At 44.5% G+C, this 18359-nt stretch overlaps 1 protein-coding gene across 2 annotated transcripts in view; it reads right to left on the reverse strand.

Moving 5' to 3' along the window:
- Positions 1 to 18359, reverse strand: part of LOC125460785 (protein-methionine sulfoxide oxidase mical3a-like) — a 374391-nt gene that overhangs the window by 250959 nt on the left and 105073 nt on the right. The window contains exons 7-10 of one of the 2 annotated variants that reach the window (XM_059652260.1): positions 17925 to 18080; positions 16339 to 16439; positions 3485 to 3742; positions 1940 to 2055 (exon numbers count right to left, since the gene is read on the reverse strand). In XM_059652260.1, coding sequence (XP_059508243.1) covers positions 1940 to 2055; positions 3485 to 3742; positions 16339 to 16439; positions 17925 to 18080 — 631 coding nt within the window. Of the gene's footprint in view, positions 1 to 1939; positions 2056 to 3484; positions 3743 to 16334; positions 16440 to 17924; positions 18081 to 18359 lie in introns of those variants that run through there. The other variant, XM_048548699.2, reaches the window with a different exon arrangement.

Genomic DNA, 18359 nt, shown 5'->3' on the forward strand with positions numbered 1-18359 from the left:
TTGCAGCTCTATAAAACTTTGGTTAGACCGCACTTGGAATACTGCGTCCAGTTCTGGGCGCCCTATTATAGGAAAGATGTGGATGCTTTGGAGAGGGTTCAGAGGAGGTTTACCAGGATGCTGCCTGGACTGGAGGGCTTATCTTATGAAGAGAGGTTGACTGAGCTCGGTCTCTTTTCATTGGAGAAAAGGAGGAGGAGAGGGGACCTAATTGAGGTATACAAGATAATGAGAGGCATAGATAGAGTTGATAGCCAGAGACTATTTCCCAGGGCAGAAATGGCTAGCACGAGGGGTCATAGTTTTAAGCTGGTTGGTGGAAAGTATCGAGGGGATGTCAGAGGCAGGTTCTTTACGCAGAGAGTTGTGAGAGCATGGAATGCGTTGCCAGCAGCAGTTGTGGAAGCAAGGTCATTGGGGTCATTTAAGAGACTGCTGGACATGTATATGGTCACAGAAATTTGAGGGTGCATACATGAGGATCAATGGTCGGCACAACATTGTGGGCTGAAGGGCCTGTTCTGTGCTGTACTGTTCTATGTTCTATGTTCTAATGTCTTTCTATGTCGGAGCGTATTGATTGAAGAAAGAGGTGGTCATGTCGCTTTGCTGCGAGTTGGTGTTTGTGCATCCTTGTGGTGAGTTTCTGTCAGTCTGTTCTATGTAGTATTTCTTGCAGTTGCTGCATAGTCTTTTATATATCATATTTGTCATGCTCCTTGTAGGTATGGGAGTCTTTCGTCTGAGTAACCGGCGAATTGTGGCTGCTGGTTTGTGTGCTATCCTTATTCCAAGAGGTTGGAGGAGTCTCGTAGTCAGTTCTGATGTGTTTCTAACATAGGTTAGGGTGGCCAATGTGTCGGGGTGTACAGTATCGTCTTTGTGTTGTTTGTTTGCCAGGGATTAGCGGACAAAGCTGTTAGGATAACCATTGTTTGCAAAGACTCTGTATAGGCATTCCTTTTAGTTTTTGTGCAATTCTGGGGTGTTGCAGTGGGTTATCGCTTGTGGACCCTGGGGTGGTTACTGTTGTACAAAAACAGAACTGAGGAAGGGTCACCAGAACGAAAACCTTAACTCTGTTTTCTCCTCCACAGATGCTGCCAGACCTGCTGAGCTTTTCCAACAACTTTGTTTTTATTCCTGATTAACAGCATCTGCAATTCTTTTGGTTTTTGTTGGTTACTGTTGTAATTCAGGTTTTGATCTGTGTGTGTTGTTTTTCTGTATGTGCTGGTAAGGAATTCACTGTTGTTTGTTCATTCCACCATTATGTCTAGAAAGGAACAACTCTTCCTTGCTTCAATACACTCTGACATAGAAGGACATTAATTTGACTGGGACAAAGTTACAGTACTAGGGCCAGCAAGACAAAGACAAGCATGAGAATTTCAGGAGGCCAAGCAGCATCTCAGGAGCACAAAAGCTGACGTTTCGGGCTCTCTGATGAAGGGTCTAGGCCCGAAACGTCAGCTTTTGTGCTCCTGAGATGCTGCTTGGCCTGCTGTGTTCATCCAGCCTCACATTTTATTATCTTGGAATTCTCCAGCATCTGCAGTTCCCATTATCTCTGAGAATTTCAGGAGGCCTGCTTTTCAACCATTGATGCAATTAAGAAGCATGTTGAAATAGACCCCATCTACATTCCACTACGATACAAAACCAGAAATAAAACTGGCCACCATGACAGACCGTACAATATAAATTCAGAGCAGGACAGAACAATAATGGTTCAACAGAAGCTACACAGTACTGATGACGTCACTTAGAAGGGAGTTGAAACATTTGGTTGAAAACCAGGCAGCTCGGGAAACCAACTAACAATTCCAAACAGTAATGTTAGATCTCAATGAGATTTGGCATTGACAGAGATAAAGAGAGAGAAATGGGAATGAAGCTGATCAATAAACGAAAAACATAGCTCAGCAGCAGATCTCACCTCTCTGCCAGCACTTTCAGGGGAGTTGCACCTTGTGCCCAATTCCGCACCATCCAGGCAGTATCAAAAGCAGCAAGAAATCCACGTGCTATCCCAGTTCCCATAGGCCAAAAAGGCTGTAAAAGAATCACAACTCAAGGTTACACAAAGACCAGCAAAGTCAGAGACTGGAGAACACACAGAGAGTCAGAGACAACGAACAACGCACATTAGTCTCCCCCAGTTCCCTCATATCTAGAATCAGGTGTCCCTGCTATAGGAAGGATGTTGAAAGAGTTCTGAAAAGATTTACACGAATGTTGCCAAGATTGAAGGGTTTGAGCTATAGGGAGAGGCTGAATAGGCTGGGGCTATTTTCTCTGGAGCACTAGAGGCTCAGGGTGACATAACAGAGGTTTATAAAATCATGAGGGGCACAGACAGGGTAGATAGCCCAGGTTTTTTTTCCCCCCCACAGAGTGGGGGAGTCAAAAACTAGAGGGCACAGGTTTAAGGTGGGAGGGAAATGATTTGAAAGGAGCCTAAGGGGCAACTTTTTCACGCAGATGGTGTGTGTATGGAATAAGCTGCTACAGGAAGTGGCGGAGGCCGGTTAAAAAAAAATTTTAAAGGCATCTGTGTGGGTATTTTAATAGGAAGGGTTTACAGGGATATGGGCCAAATGCTGGCAAAGGGGCTAAGATTTTTTGAGGATATCTGGTGAGCATAGACGAGTTGGGCCAAAGGGTCTGTTTCTGTGCTGTACATCTCTATGACTCTAACACCTACCCTCTTCTACTTCAAGGAAGCTTTACATTTTGTTTAAAAGACTAGGGGGAGCTTTCTTTGTACCTAACCCCATGCTGTACTTATTCCGGGAGTGTTTGATGGGATCGGTGACATGAGAGTTTACTTTAAATTTACCTTCTGTTTAAAGAAATAGAGAAAACTTTACTTTCATTTAAAGGAGTTGAGGAAGATTTACTCCTAATCTAACATTGGTCTGACATTGTCCTGGGAGTTTTAGTGGGGATAGAATGCAGCAAACTTTACAGTTTACAAGAAAAGATGCAGTATTACTTTCAGCTAAAGAGTGTAGAGGGAGCATTTTTCTTTATCTAATCCTGTCCAGTCCTGGGAGAATTTGATGGAGGCAGTGTCCATGATCATCTATTAACCCACAACACTGCATCCAGTGACTTAACATTTCATCCTATGTGGCCCAGAGGTCTACTAACTCACAACATGTGTTTGGGAACTTATTAATACATATATTCAGGATCTAATGAACGACTGTATGAGATACAATCACTTTTTAGAAAATCAGGAGATCTAAAAGATTTATTAATTTGGCAGAGGATCAATGACCTATAGACTTATAATAGAGATTGCATTAGCCTAATGGTGCACAACATGGGATGCATTGATCAAATCATTGTATCCAGTGCCCTTTCAGTCTGTGATCCAGTGAGGTATTGGCTCATAGTACAGGATCCAGTGACTGACTTTTGATACGGGATCCAAAATCCGTTTCCAATGAGTCAGATGACTGACATGGGTACTTACTTCAAGCAAACTATCCCCAACCAGGGCTACCAGAAGCCTTTTGCCATTCTCCTCACGTATCAATGATGCGTTCTCGGAGGCGTACATACATGTGAAGTCAAACATGGCCACGTCAGGCTGGCCATAATGGTTCATGGCAAAGTCTAGGCGTGGCAGCTGATGATTGGTGGAAAAGTTGGCAGCCTCCTTCACATAGTTCAGGAGTGCTTCTTGATTCATGTTATTCCGGGAAAGAAGCCTTTCAGTGTCAGAGAAATCCTGGAAAAGACAGAAACAATGCCAGAGTTGCTTGTTGGAATCTCATCAAGGGTTTTGGGTTGGGCATGTGTACGTGCTGAAAGTAGGTGCTTTATACAATGGATGTTTGAAGTGAGTTACAAGGAATCTTATTGAATGATTATCTGCAGTTTAAGTCTCTAAAATGCCCATGTCCTATCTCTATCACTTTGTGTGGGCATTGCTGAACATGGGTCCCACTCGATCACACTGAGGGCACTCCATCAAGGTCCAGGTCTCAAATATATTTCCATGAACTCTTCCTTGAAAGTACAGCAAATTCACACTTACCACAAAAATCAATGCTCTATGATCGAAAAATGAGCATTTTGTGAAAATATTCCTATAAAAAAAACTGAAATTACAAAAATACCAAAAGTAATTATATAATTGTGAGTTCCTGAGATGACCAATCATAACTGACATATTATCAGTTTTTGCAAGATTCACGAATTCTTGATTTCTACTACTGGACAATTAAAAAGCAAAATGCTGCAGATACTAGAAAGCTGAGTTAAAAACAAAGAAAGCTAGAAGTTCACAGCATCTGTGAACAGAAACATAGTTGATGTGTTGGTTCTAATGTTCTCTGTTTCATTGATTAAATGGTGGTATGCTGCACCTATGCTGTTGACAGAGCCTAGTGTATATAATTATCTTTTTGTACTGTAGCTGTCATGATTCTTCTCATATGATCATGTCAGCTATGCCTGGCAAATTTCAGCTTGAGATGACCTTCAACCTAGATAGGCAATGGTGGAATCTGAATTCAATAATTTAAAAAAGTGTGGAATTAAGAATCTACTGATCACTGTGAAATCATTGCCGACGGTCAGAAAAACCCATCTGGTTCACTAATTCAGGGAAGGAGATCTTCCACCCTCATCTGGTCTGGCCTACATCTGACTCCATACCCATAGCAACATAATTGGCTCTCAACTGCCCTCTGAAATGAGTTAGCAAGCCACTCAGTTGCACCAATCGCTACAAAGTCTCAAATAAATGAAACTGGATGGATCGCCTGGCATCAACCAAGGCACTGGAAAAGACAACAGCAGAAACAACCTTGTTGACCCTGCAACGTCCTCCTCACTAACATCTGGGGTTAGTGCCAAAGTTGGGAGAGCTGTCTCACGGACTGTTTAAGCAATAGCCAGACTGCGCTCAGCCAAGCCTTCAGTCTGCACCAGGCCTTGCGACCAGACTGCACTGGGCCTTGCCTCCTGACCGCACTGGGACCTCACCTCCATATTGCTCCAGACCTTGCCTCAAATCTAAACCTGGCCCTCTCCCAGACTCGTCTCCAGCCTGCATTGAGACCTTGCCTCCATATCAGTCCAGGCCTCTCCTCCAGTCCAAACCTGGCCCCACCCCAGATCACAATGGGCCTTGCCTCCAGTCTGCACTAGGATTTTGCCTCCATCACAATCCAAGCCTTGTCTCCAGTCCACACCAGGCCCTGCCCCAAGATTGTGGTGGGCCTCACCCCCAATCAGCACCAGCCTTCACCCACAGACAGTACCAGGCCTTGATCCGGCCCATACCAGGCTTCACCCCCAGGCTGTGCCGGGCCTTCCCTCCAGACCACATCAGGACTTGTCTCCATTCTGAATCAAACTCAACAGCCAATCACCCACTGAATTCCCAAGTCCAGGCTCAGATCTATTGAAGCCAAGGGTACCCGAGCCAGGCACCGCCATCACTGCTGCTGACAACAGTCCGATACCAATCCGGATAGCTATAACAGCAGAATATGAAAGAAAAGAGAAAGATAGGTTAGTAAATTTGCAGATGACACTAAGGTCGGTGGAGTTGTGGATAGTGACGAAGGATGCCGTAGGTTGCAGAGAGACATAGATAAGCTGCAGAGCTGGGCTGAGAGGTGGCAAATGGAGTTTAATGCGGACAAGTGTGAGGTGATGCACTTTGATAGGAGTAACCAGAATGCAAAGTACTGGGCTAATGGTAAGATTCTGAGTAGTGTAGATGAGCAGAGAGATCTCGGTGTCCATGTACACAGATACTTGAAAGTTGCCACCCAGGTTGACAGGGCTGTTAAGAAGGCATACAGTGTTTTAGCTTGTATTAATAGAGGGATCGAGTTCCGGAATCAAGAGGTTATGCTACAGCTGCACAAAACTCTGGTGCGGCCGCACTTGGAGTATTGCGTACAGTTCTGGTCACCGCATTATAAGAAGGATGTGGAAGCTTTGGAAAGGGTGCAGAGGAGATTTACTAGGATGTTGCCTGGTATGAATGGAAAGTCTTACAAGGAAAGGCTGAGGGACTTGAGGCTGTTTTCATTACAGAGAAGAAGGCTGAGAGGTGACTTAATTGAGACATGTAAGACAATCAGAAGGTTAGATAGGGTGGATAGGGAGAGCGTTTTTCCTAGGATGGTGACGGCGAGCACGAGGGGGCATAGCTTTAAATTGAGGGGTGAAAGATATAGGACAGATGTCAAAGGTAGTTTCTTTACTCAGAGAGTAGTAAGGGAATGGAACGCTTTGCCTGCAACGGTAGTAGATTTGCCAACTTTAGGTACGTTTAAGTCGTCATTGGATAAGCATATGGACGTACATGGAATAGTGTAGGTTAGATGGGCTCGAGATTGGTATGACAGGTCGGCACAACGTCGAGGGCCGAAGGGCCTGTACTGTGCTGTAATGTTTTATGTTCTATGTTCTATTCATGCCTCACAGACAATGTCCCTGACATCACCATTACCATCCCTGGAAACATCCTGCCCCATCAGCAGGACAGACCCAGCAGAGGTAGGGGAAAAAGTGGGTATTGAATACAAGAGTTGGCAGGTCATGTTGCAGTTGTATAGGACTTTGGTTCGACCACATTTGGAATATTGCGTACATTTCTGGTCGCCACATTACCAAAAGGATGTGGATGCTTTGGAGAGGGTGCAGAGGAGGCTCACCAGGATGTTGCCTGGTATGGAGGGCGCTAGCTATGAAGAGAGGTTGAGTAGATTAGGATTATTTACATTAGACAGATGGAGGTTGAGCGGGGACTGATTGAGGTCAACAAAATCATGAGAAGTATAGACAGGGTGGATAGAAAAAAGCTTTTTCCCCAGACTGGGGGACTCAATTATCAAGGGTCACGATTTCAAGGTGAGAGGGGAAAAGTTTAAGGGAGATAAGCATTGAAAGTTCTTTACGCAGAGGATGGTGGGTACCTGGAACGGGTTGCCAGAGGAGGTGTAGAGGCGGGCAAGATAGCGTCAAGTAAGATGTATCTGGACAGTTACGTGAATGGGCAGGGAGCAGAGAGCATGGCTTCAGGTTAAAGATGGCAAGGAAACCTCCTGCTTATTACCCCATAATGTCCTCCCTCAGCTGACGAATCCATACTCCTCCACGTTGAACAACACTAGGAGGAAGCATTGAGGCTGGCAAGGGCACAAAATATATGCTGGGTGGGGGATTTCAATGTCGACCATGAAGAGGGGCTCGACAAAAGTACTTTAATTCAGGCTGGTCAGCTTCTAAAGGACATAGCTGCTCGACTGGGTCTGTGGCAGGTGGTGAGGGAATGAACAAGACGGAAAAACATGCTTGACCTCATTTTTATCGATCTACCCGCTGCAGTTGCATCTGTCCATGATAGTATCAGTAAGAGTGACCATCACACAGTCCTTGCGGAGACAAAGTCTCGCCTTCACATTCAGAATAACTTCCAATGTGCACTGTCACCATGCTAAATCGCACAGATCCAGTGACTCAAGAGTGGGCATCCATGAGATGCTGTGGGCCAACAATAGCAGCAGAATTGTACTCCAGCACAATCTGTAACCTCATGGCCCAGCATATCCCCCACTTAACCATTACCATCAAGCCAGGGGATTGACCCTGGTTCAATGGTCAGTGTAGGAGGGCATGTCAGGAGCAGGTCCAGGCATCCCTGAAGATGAAGTACCAACCTGTGAAGCCACCAAACAGGGCTACTTACACGCCAAACAGCAAAAGCAGCAAGTGACAGACAGAACTAAGTGATCCCACAACCAACAGGTCAGATCAGAGGGTCACTAGACCTGAAATGTTAACTTTGACTTTTTCTTCACAGGTACTGCCAGACCTGCTGAGCTTTTCCTGCAACCTCTGTTTGTTTTGGATCACATCTGAGCTCTGCAGTCCTGCCACATCCAATTGTGAATGGTGGTGGACAATTAAACAACTCACTGGAGGAGGAGGCACCACAAATATCCCCATCCTCAAAGATGGAAGAGCCCAGCATAACAATGCAAAAAATAAGGATGAAGTATTCACAGCAATCTTCAACCAGAAGTGCTGAGTGGATGGTCCATATCAGCATCCTCCAGTGATCCCCAGCATTACAGGTACCAGCCTCCAGCCAATTTGATTTACTCCACGTGATATCATGTTATACCTGATACATAGGAAAATGGTCGGGGTTGTTGAAGGTCAATCGTCACAGCTCTGGGGCATCACTGCAGGAGTTCCTCAGGGTAGAGTCCTTGGTCCAACCATCTTCGGCTGCTTCATCAATGACCTTCCCTTTATCATAAGATCAGAAGTAGGAATGTTTGCTGGCGATTGCATAATGCTCAGCACTATTTGTGCCTCCTAAGATACTGAAGCAGTCCGTGCTTAAATGCAACAAGATCCGGACAATACCCAGACTTGGGCTGACAAGTGGCAAGTAACATTTGTGCCACACAAATGCCAGGGCTATGGCCATCACCAGCAAGAGAAAATCTAACTACCCTCCCTTGACATTCAATGGTGTTACCATCACTGAAACCCCCACTATTAACATCCTGGGAGTTATCATTGACTAGAAAAATCAACTGGTCTCACCACATTAACACAATGGCTACAAGAGCATGTCTGAAGCTAGGAATACTGCAGCAAGTAACTCACCTCCTCACTCCTCAAAGCCTGTCCACCATCTAAGAGGGATAAGTCACGAGTGTGATGGAATACTCCCCACCTGCCTGGGTGAGTGTAGCCCCAATAACACTCAAGAAGCTTGATATCATCCAGGACAAAGCAGCCCACTTGATTGGCACTATATCCCCCAGTATCCACTCCCTCCACCACCATTCTCGCAGCAGTGCAAGATATCAAAAGATGCACTGCAGAAATTCACCAAAGATTCTCAGACAGCATCTTTTAAACCCATGACCACGTCGATCTAGAAGGACAAGGGCAGCAGACGTACGGGAACACCACCACCTCCAAGTTCCCCTTCAAACCACTCACCGTCCTGACTTGGGAATATATTGCCATTCTTTCACTGTCGCTGGGTCAAAATCCTGGAATTCCCTCCTTAATGGCATTGTGGGTCAATGTATAGCTGGTGGACTGCACTGGTTCAAGAAGATAGCTCACCACCACCTGCTCAAGGGCATCTAGGGATGGGCAAGAAATGCTAGCCAGTCTGCAGCACCCTCATCCCACAAGTGAATAGAAAGGAAAAGTACAAATCAAGAAACTCATCTAGCAATTGATGCAGATGAATCAATAGTCTCGACTATTTGCTGCCCAGCAACAAGAGTTTAGCTTCTCTTCAATGACATTTCCATTACTAAATCCACCATTATCAACATCTTGAGGATTACCAGTGACCAGAAACTCACCACACAAAGACAACAGCAACAACAGCAGGTCAGAGGTTAGGAATACTGTGGCGAGTAACTCACCTCCTAACTTACTAAAGTCTGTCTACCATGTGCAAGGCACAAGTAAGGACTGTGATGGACTACTCCCTGAAATAACTTCACAGAGGCTGGTATAATCTGTCCTGGTCCACCATATTAATGTGCTGGTCAGGAAAGAACAACATTGTCACTACTTTGTCAGAAGGCAAAGGAAAGTCAGCATGTCCTAAAGGGACATTTTTATTGATGCACCATGGAAAGCATCCTATCTGGCTAAATCACAGCGTGTTTTGGCAACCACTTTTCCCAAGGCCACCAAAAGCTTCAGAGAGTTGTGAACACAGCTCAGTCCATCACATAAACAAGCCTTCCATCCACTGATGCCAACTATACCTCCCACTGCCTTGGGAAAGCAACTAACATAATCAAAGACCCCTTCCACCCTGGTTATACTCTCTCCCACCCCCTTCTATCGGGCAGAAGATATAGAAGTTTGAATACATCAATGAATGGATTCAAGAACAGCTTCTTTCCTGCTGTTATCAGGCTTTTAAATAGGCTTCTCAAATGTTAATCTTGATATCTGTTTCTCTCTTCACGATCTCTGTGGGTGTAACATTATTCTGCACCCTGTTCTGCTACCATGATTCACTTTGTGTGATACCATCTGCCTGTAAAACACTTTTGACTGTATCTCAATATATGACAACAATAAATCAATTAATTCTGTCACCAAGTTATCTTTTATGTACACATCAACAGTCCTTGACTTTAGCACTGCCTCATTCAAAATCAGCTACCAGCATGTCAACATCTTTGGCACTCCCCTTTTTATATGTCAGGCAAGGCTCCCTGATTGGACCAGGTTAACAACCCCAATCAGGGAACTCATATTCTACAGAATATTCTATATTCTACGACATAGTTACAATCACTACATCTCTTCCCCCTCGGAGTCAGAGGAAAGAGGCTAATGCTTTCTCCTGGGCAGCCTCTTGGGCGTTTTAGCACCAGATCAGATTCCTCCGACTCAGCATCCGACACAGATGGCATGTCAGGCATTGAAGCTCATCTCTTGTGCCAGGAGTGCCTCAGTAGAATTTCACTCTCTTCTTCTGGTGACAAAGATGTTGAAGCAGCTACATCCGTCACGTTCACCTCTGATTCTGAGGACTGTTCTGAAAGGCAGGGCATGTTTTGCACGCACCATTTGCACATTTGTGGCTTTTATAATGTCCACATTCTTGCTCAGGTTCATTAAATTTATCTGAACTTCATACGTCACTGATCCTGGCTTCATGTCAACCATGTCTCTTAACCATGTGGGGCCACTTCTGTGATTTTTATACCAAAATGCATGCCCTATATCAAACTGTCTCTCTCCCTTGGCAGAGTCTTATGTCCAGCCTTGGTGCTCCTAATGCTGTTTCATCTTCTCCCTCCAAATCCAGAAAAATCAAACTTAACCTGGGCCGACGTCTTCCACCCATGAGCAACTCTGCCAGTAGTTACATTTGGGGTGGTTCTATAAGCAAATAAGAACAGTGACAGCTTAATATCTACTCAGACTGTTAGCTGTTTCTTCAAACCAGCCTTCAAAGTTTGGACTGCTCTTTGTGCCAGGCCATTGGATGATGAGTGATACAGAGCTACTCCCGTATGTCAAATCCCATTCAATTTTAAGAAATAACCAAATTCCTTGCTGGTGATCGATGGTCCGTTATATATGACCAAAAATCCAGGACTCTGTCTGTTGAAAAAGATGTGCACGGTCTTTCTATTGTCGTCCCTGTGTTTGACGAGTGGACCTCGTGCACATCCAACCTCTTTAAGTGGATGTCTACAACAACAAAGAACATTGACTACACAGGATTTTTCAAGGGTTATATGTGCAACTGAGTTGAAGGTTTACCTGGCCAGGCCCATGCATATGGGACAGCTCCTGCCAGTAATTTTTGTTCTTGTTGACGCTCAGCGGCATTAGTGGAGCAATGCCCAATGTCTGCAGTCAAGCCTAGCACCAGACATAGCTTCTTGCCAACATCTTCATTTGGAGACTGCTGGATGGCCCTGGTGGAGTTCAGCCAGTATTTGATGGCAACCTTTGCTCAGGACAATCACTCTTGATCCCCATAACAATGCCCCATCCACTGATCTGATATTATCAGCTGTGACTGGGAATATTTCCAGATAATTTACTATCATTACTGGCTCTTTCATTGGGGTACCACAAATAGTGCATCTGCCAATGGGAGTGGCTCAGTGCATCCACATTCGCTATTTGGCTACTGGACAGTGTTCTGATGTGTAATTATAGGCACTTAGTATTAGAGTCTAACTCTGAATGTGGCTCGAAGCTACAGGTGGCACTGCCTTATCCTCCTTAAGGAGACCAAGTAGGGGCTTGTGGTCCGTGATTATCACGAATTTTCATCCTAAAAGGTATTGGTGGAGCTTCCTGCATCCAAACATGGCCACCAATCCTTTTTCTATCTGGGCATATCCACACTCTGCATTAGCCAAAGTCAAGTTGTGGGTGGCTTGTGGTTCTTGACATATGATTCTCACTTCAGGCCGCTGTAGAGGCTGCAAGAGAACCTGGGTTCCAATGGGGCAGCACAGTGGCTCAGGGGTTAGCACTGTTGCCTCACAGTGCCAGGAACTTGGGCTCGATTCCACCCTCGGGCAACTGTCTGTGTAGAGTTTGCATGTTCTCCCCGTATCTGCATGAGTTTTCCCTGAGTGCTCTGGTTTCCTTCCACAGTTCAAAGATGTGTAAGTTAGGTGAAGTGGCTATGCTAAATTGCTCATAGTGTTAAGGGATGTGTAGATTAGGCAGGTTACGGGGAATGAGCCTGAATGGGATGCTCTGAGAGTCGGTGTGGACTTGTTGGGCTGAAGGGCCTGTTTCCACACTGTAGGGATTTTATGGTCTATGATGTATGATCCTGGATGCATATTCTATAGCACATTTCTTCCCACTGGGCCATCTATGAGCTAATACCAGCCCAATGTTGTACAGGGAGACATTGCATGTCAACACCAGATCTTTCTTGGGATCATTGTGCCAACTCCGTGGAGGATGTTACCTGGTTCTTTACTTCATCGAAAGCTTGCCTATGCAGCCATTTCCAAGGCTGACCTATTTTAGGAGTTGATGCAAAGGTGCCAGGATTAATGCCAGGTTATGTACATACGTTCCAGAATAATTTACCAGCCCAATAAACGACCTAAGCTCTTGGCCAGACATGAGAGCCAGGGCACCTTTGATTGCCCCCTACCTTACCTTCCAATGGGTGTAACCCAGTCTTATCAACTCTGTAGCCCAAGTAGGTCACTTGCGAGGCCTGGAACACAAATGTTTCTCTTCTTAGGCATACATCTGTGTCGGAAAAACACCATAGGGCTATATCCACATTATCTAAGTATTCCTTATTAGTATTCCATTATTAGAAGGTCATCTAGTAAATGGCGAGATGAGGTACAACTGTTCTCCATTAGAACATAGAACATAGAACAATTCAGCACAGAACAGGCCCTTCGGCCCTTGATGTTGCGCCAACCTGTGAACTAATCTAAGCCCCTCTCCCTACACTATCCCGTCATCATCCATATCCTTATCTAAGGACTGCTTAAATGCCCCTAATGTGGCTGAGTTAACTACATTGGCAGGAAGGGCAATCCACGCCCTTACCACTCTCTGAGTAAAGAACCTGCCTCTGACATCTGTCTTAAATCTATCATCCCTCAGTTTGTAGCTATGCCCCCAAAAGACTCTCACTGTCCACTCTATCTAATCCTCTGATCATCTTGTATGTCTCTATTAAATCCCCTCACAGCCTCCTTCTCTCCAATGAGAACAGACCTAAGTCCCTCAGACTTTCTTCATAGGGCCTGCACTTCAGATCAGGCAACATCCTGGTAAATATCCTCTGCACCTTCTCCAATGCTTTGATATCCTTCCTGTAATGGGGCGACCAGAACTGCACGCAATATTCCAAATGAGGCCGCACTAGCGTTTTGTACAGTTGCAGCAAGACATCACAGCTCCGGAACTCAATCACTCTACCAATAAAACCTAACACACCGTAAGCCTTCTTAACAGCACTATCAACCTGGGTGGCAACTTTTAGGGATCTATCTACATGGACACCAAGATCCCTCTGCACATCCACACTATCAAGAATCTTTCCATTGACCCAGTATTGTGCCTTCCTGTTATTCCTCCCAAAGGGAATCACCTCACATTTATCCGTATTAAACTCCATTTGCCACCTTTCAGCCCAATTCTGCAGTTTATCCAAGTCTCCCTGCAACCTGCAGCATTCTTCCACACTGTCCACCACTACACCAACTTTAGTGTAACCTGCAAACTTACTAACTCATCCACCTGTGCCTGCATCCAAGTCATTTATAAAAATGACAAACAGCAGTGGTCCCAAAACAGATCCTTGGGGCACACCACTAGTGACCTGACTCCAGGCTGAATATTTTCCATCAACCACCACTCGTTGCCTTCTTACATTATTATTTGCTGAAAAATTGAACAGGTTGCGAATACGCAAATGGCAGTCTTGTATATTGGTACAAGGCCCTATAGGTATTAATTGTAGCAGCCTCTGGGAATCCGAGTCTAAACATAAATGCAAGTAAGCATGTCTCATGTCCAGTTTTGTGAAGGTCAGCCTCCCTTCAAGCTTTGTGTATGAATCCACTATTCAAGGGATTGGGTATTTATTCAGCTGCAAAAAGCAGTTTATCAATTGTTTAAAATCCCCACAAAGGTGAACCAAAATTGGTACGTCAAGCACTACCCATTCCGCCAATGGACTGGTTTGATGATTCCTTCACTTTTCAGCCAGCTGATTTCTGCTTCTACTTTTGCCTATATGGCAAATGGCACTGGGCAAGCCTTGCAGAATTGTGGAATTGCTTCCTGGTCAACATGCAAGGTGGCCTTGGCTCCTCTGATAGTCCCTGATCGTCTCTGATAGTGAGGCTATGCAATTACCTCACTCGTGTTCCCCAAGCTTAGTTGGATGTCTTTTTCCATCAGAAAACCTCGCAGTTCATATACTCCACTTGCCGCAATTTCCAATTGCCAGTTGCAGCACCTGTTTGAAGTCCAGTTGGGCTTCAGCTATATGGTGTTTTGCACATCACAAATCCCATAAATCAGATGGTCTCTAAGCATCTCACTAAGGATTAAACGAAAGACACAGGCTTCTGCCAGCCACTTCAATCTCGCCAAAAATCCTGGTACAAGTTTCTCTGGTTGTTGAATTGCCGAGTAAAAGTGATAGCATCTCAAAATTATTGGAGGCTTAGGATTGTAATATTCCTTAACTATGTCAATCAATTCTTGAAAGATTTTAGTATCTGCTGCTTCAGGGAAAAGTTAGGCTCCTAATAATAGAAAAAGCTTCAGGTCTATAGGAGAATTACTCATTGCTTTTGATCTGCCACAATGTCATTTGCTCAGAAAAACTAATGCATTCTTTCAACATACTGGACCCAGTCCTCGACAGCAGGGTTGAATGGGTCAAGCTTCCCACACAAAGGCATAACGTAAGAGAGAGACAACAAGGTGTAGAGCTGGATGAACACAGCAGGCCAAGCAGCATCAGAGGAGCAGGAAAGCTTACGTTTCAGGTCTAGGCCGAAATCTCAGCTTTCCTGCTTGGCCTGCTGTGTTCATCCAGTTCTACACCTTGTTACCTCAGATTTTCCAGCATCTGCAGTTCCTACTATCTCATAACGTAAAAAATTCTTACACTAACTCAAAGACGGCTATTGCAGGCAAGTTTCTTCAGGACTGTGCTTTACTTCTGTTGCCACTGAAATAACTCCACAGAGGCTGGTATCCCATCACCAATCACCCTTTATTTACACATGAACAGTCTTTAACTTTAGTACTGCCTCATTCAGAGTCAGGTACCAGATGTCAGCTCCAATCAGGGAACTCATATTCCACGAGGACTAGCTAGCTGATTTCGTTACAATCACTACACTTGTCAAGATAAGTACAGGTCCAAGAACAGTCATGAAGTTTGACACCATCCAGGACAAAGCAGCCCACCTGACTGTCACTACGTTCAGAAATATTCATTCCCTCCACCACCAAAGCTCAGTAAAAATAGTGTGTACCATCTACAAGATCCATTGTAGAAATTCACCCAGAGTTCTCCAACAGCACCTTCCAAATCCACGAGCCCAACCATATAGAAGGACAAGGACAACAGATACATGGGAACACCACCACCTGGAAGTTCCTCTCCAAGCTACTCACCATCCTGACTCCAGTGTCCCATGTTTGCAGCAGCTCAAGAAGACAGCTCACCACCATCTTCTCAAGATCAACTAAGGATGTACAATAAATTCTGTTCTAGATAGCAATGCCCATGTCCCTTGAACAGACAATGACAGATCAGCTATATCACTTTACATAAGACCAGTATCTGTCATCAAGGACCATACGGAGGCTAAGTAAAACAGACAGGAGGCAATTGTGACATTTAGTCAGAACTGACTACAACATCAAGCTATCAGTTCTCATCATCCTGATGAGATGCTAAAACTGAGGGCTGTCAGGGACACATGAAAATGTAGAACAACCAACAAAGTGTAGGCTGATTGGTCTGAGAGTAGATCAAAGATATTAGACAATTATTTGTTGAAGCAGTGAGAAAAGTGAACATTGATGAGATGCTGACTCATCCATTTGAACATCACTGTTGCGTCCTGCTAATTGTGACAGATTCTGTGTCAAGAAAAATAAAAATTGTAAGAACTAGGAGCAGAAGTATGTGTGTGGACATATTTAATATTTTTACACTGATGCTAGGTGATTTCTAGATATAGATCTACAGCAGTTCAAACCTAAATAAGACAGTAGCCTCTGGCCTAGGATCTATGAAGATACTTGTTTGGGCTTACCGACCTGTAGAATCACTCCCTTCTCCAAAAGGCTCTGCTTCTTCGCAGTCATCACAAAATAATGCGTGTCATCCTTGTAGTAAACAATATTTTCTAAATCTACGCCTGTGAGAAAGTAACAGCAACAGGTTAAACATGGTACAAGCAGAACTACTCAAACTGTCCAAATTCAGCCATAAGCTCTGCTTCTCAGTCACACAGAACCTCAATAAAGCCTGTGTTTCACAGTCTGACCCATAGACAGCGTGTGAGTTAGCAGCCATTGTGAACAATATGCAGACAGCCTGGGAGTCAGTAGTCATTGCAATGAACCAGTGGATTCCAAGAACAAAAACATGTAACAAACACACATAAAACAAATTTAAAGTCAAATGGAATGCTGGTCCTTATTGAAGAGGGTTGCAGTATTATGCTATGGTATTCAGGGTATAATTATATCGATGAGAACCCTCAGCATGGTTCTGTTGACAAGGAAGTGGAGGCAGTGCTGATCCAGCAGAATTACACTGAGACTTAGATAAATGTAAGGTGTTGCAATTTGGTAAGGCAAATCAGGGCAGCACTTATACACTCAACGATAAGGTCTGGTCAAGTGTTGCTGAGCAAAAGGCCTTGGGTACAGGTTCACAGTTCCTTGAAAGTGGAGTCTTAGGTAGACAAGGTAGTAAAGAAGGCATTTGGTATGCCTTTATTGGTCAGTGCATTGAGTATAGCAGTTGGGATGTCACGTTGCAGCTGTAGAGGGCATTGGTTAGTCCACTTACACAATACTGCGTTCAGTTCTGGTCTCCCTGCTACAGGAAAGATGTTGTTAAACTTGAAAGGATTCAAAAAGATTTCCAAGAATGTTGCCGGGGTTACAGATTTTGAGCTTAGGGAGAGGCCAAATAGACTGGGGCTACTTTCCCTCGAGTACTGGAAGCTGAGGGGTGACCTTAAAGAAGTTTATAAAATCATGAGGGGCATGGACGGGGTGAATAGACAAGATTTTCTTCCCAGGGTAGTTTCATCATCGATATATTAGAGGGCATAGGTTGAAGGTGAGAGGGGAAAGATTTAAAAGTGACCTAAGGGGCAACCTTTTAATGCAGACGGTGGTCATGTAATGCAATAAGCTGCCAGAGGAAGTGATGGAGGCTGGTACAATTACAACATTTAAAAAGCATCTGGATGGATATATGAATAGGAAGGGATATTGGCTAAATACTGGCAAATGCATCTAGATTAATTCAGGATATCGGGTCAGCATGGATAGGTTGAACTGGAGGGCTTGTTTCTGTAATGTACAACTCTATGATTTAAAGGATAAAATGATGCAGACAGTTTGCCCAAACAGGCTGCAGTCTCTTCAGCACAGAAGATTCAGGGGTGATGAAATTGAGATTCTGAGAATGATTGCTCATATGTTTATAAAAAGAATCTATTTACTTAGGTGGGCAACGGGGCAAAATAACATAATTATAAAGCCAGGACTGTGCAGTGGTGTTGTCAGAAAGCGAAATGGAGAGCTGGAACTCTGTCTCTCTCTCTCCTTGACAAAGTTGCAAATGCCGGGTGTTAATTTGAGCTTTGAGTCAATCCAATACGAACCCGTGGCTTCCCGCAGGTCCTGAAAAAACTTCTGGTTGAAGATGAAGGCAACGCCACTGATCTCCTGGGCCTGGGCCTCCTCCCGTGTGTGCCGGTTAATGAAGTTGGCAGTGATAGCAATCGCCAATTTCCCCCGGAATTCTTTCCTCCGAAACCCTTAAACAGGAAGATAGAGTTACTCAGAGGCTGAGGAATCAACTGTAATCGACCCGCATTCAGTGACAGGTGTTCAGCAGGGGACTGGGCATCAACTCTCAGTATCTGAAAACAGAAATACAGTGCACAAACAATCAGAAACGACAAATAGACTGCGGTCAGGAATAGTAAGATACAAGTTTGAACCGGGCTAAGAGAATCCAATCAGGTCTAGGATAAGCTGATAATGAATAAATGTATGAAGCACAGTATTCGATTGTTGAGTTTCAATTACAGATA

Source organism: Stegostoma tigrinum, chromosome 18 (genome assembly GCF_030684315.1).
Source record: "Stegostoma tigrinum isolate sSteTig4 chromosome 18, sSteTig4.hap1, whole genome shotgun sequence".
Classification (NCBI taxonomy): Eukaryota; Metazoa; Chordata; class Chondrichthyes; order Orectolobiformes; family Stegostomatidae; genus Stegostoma; species Stegostoma tigrinum.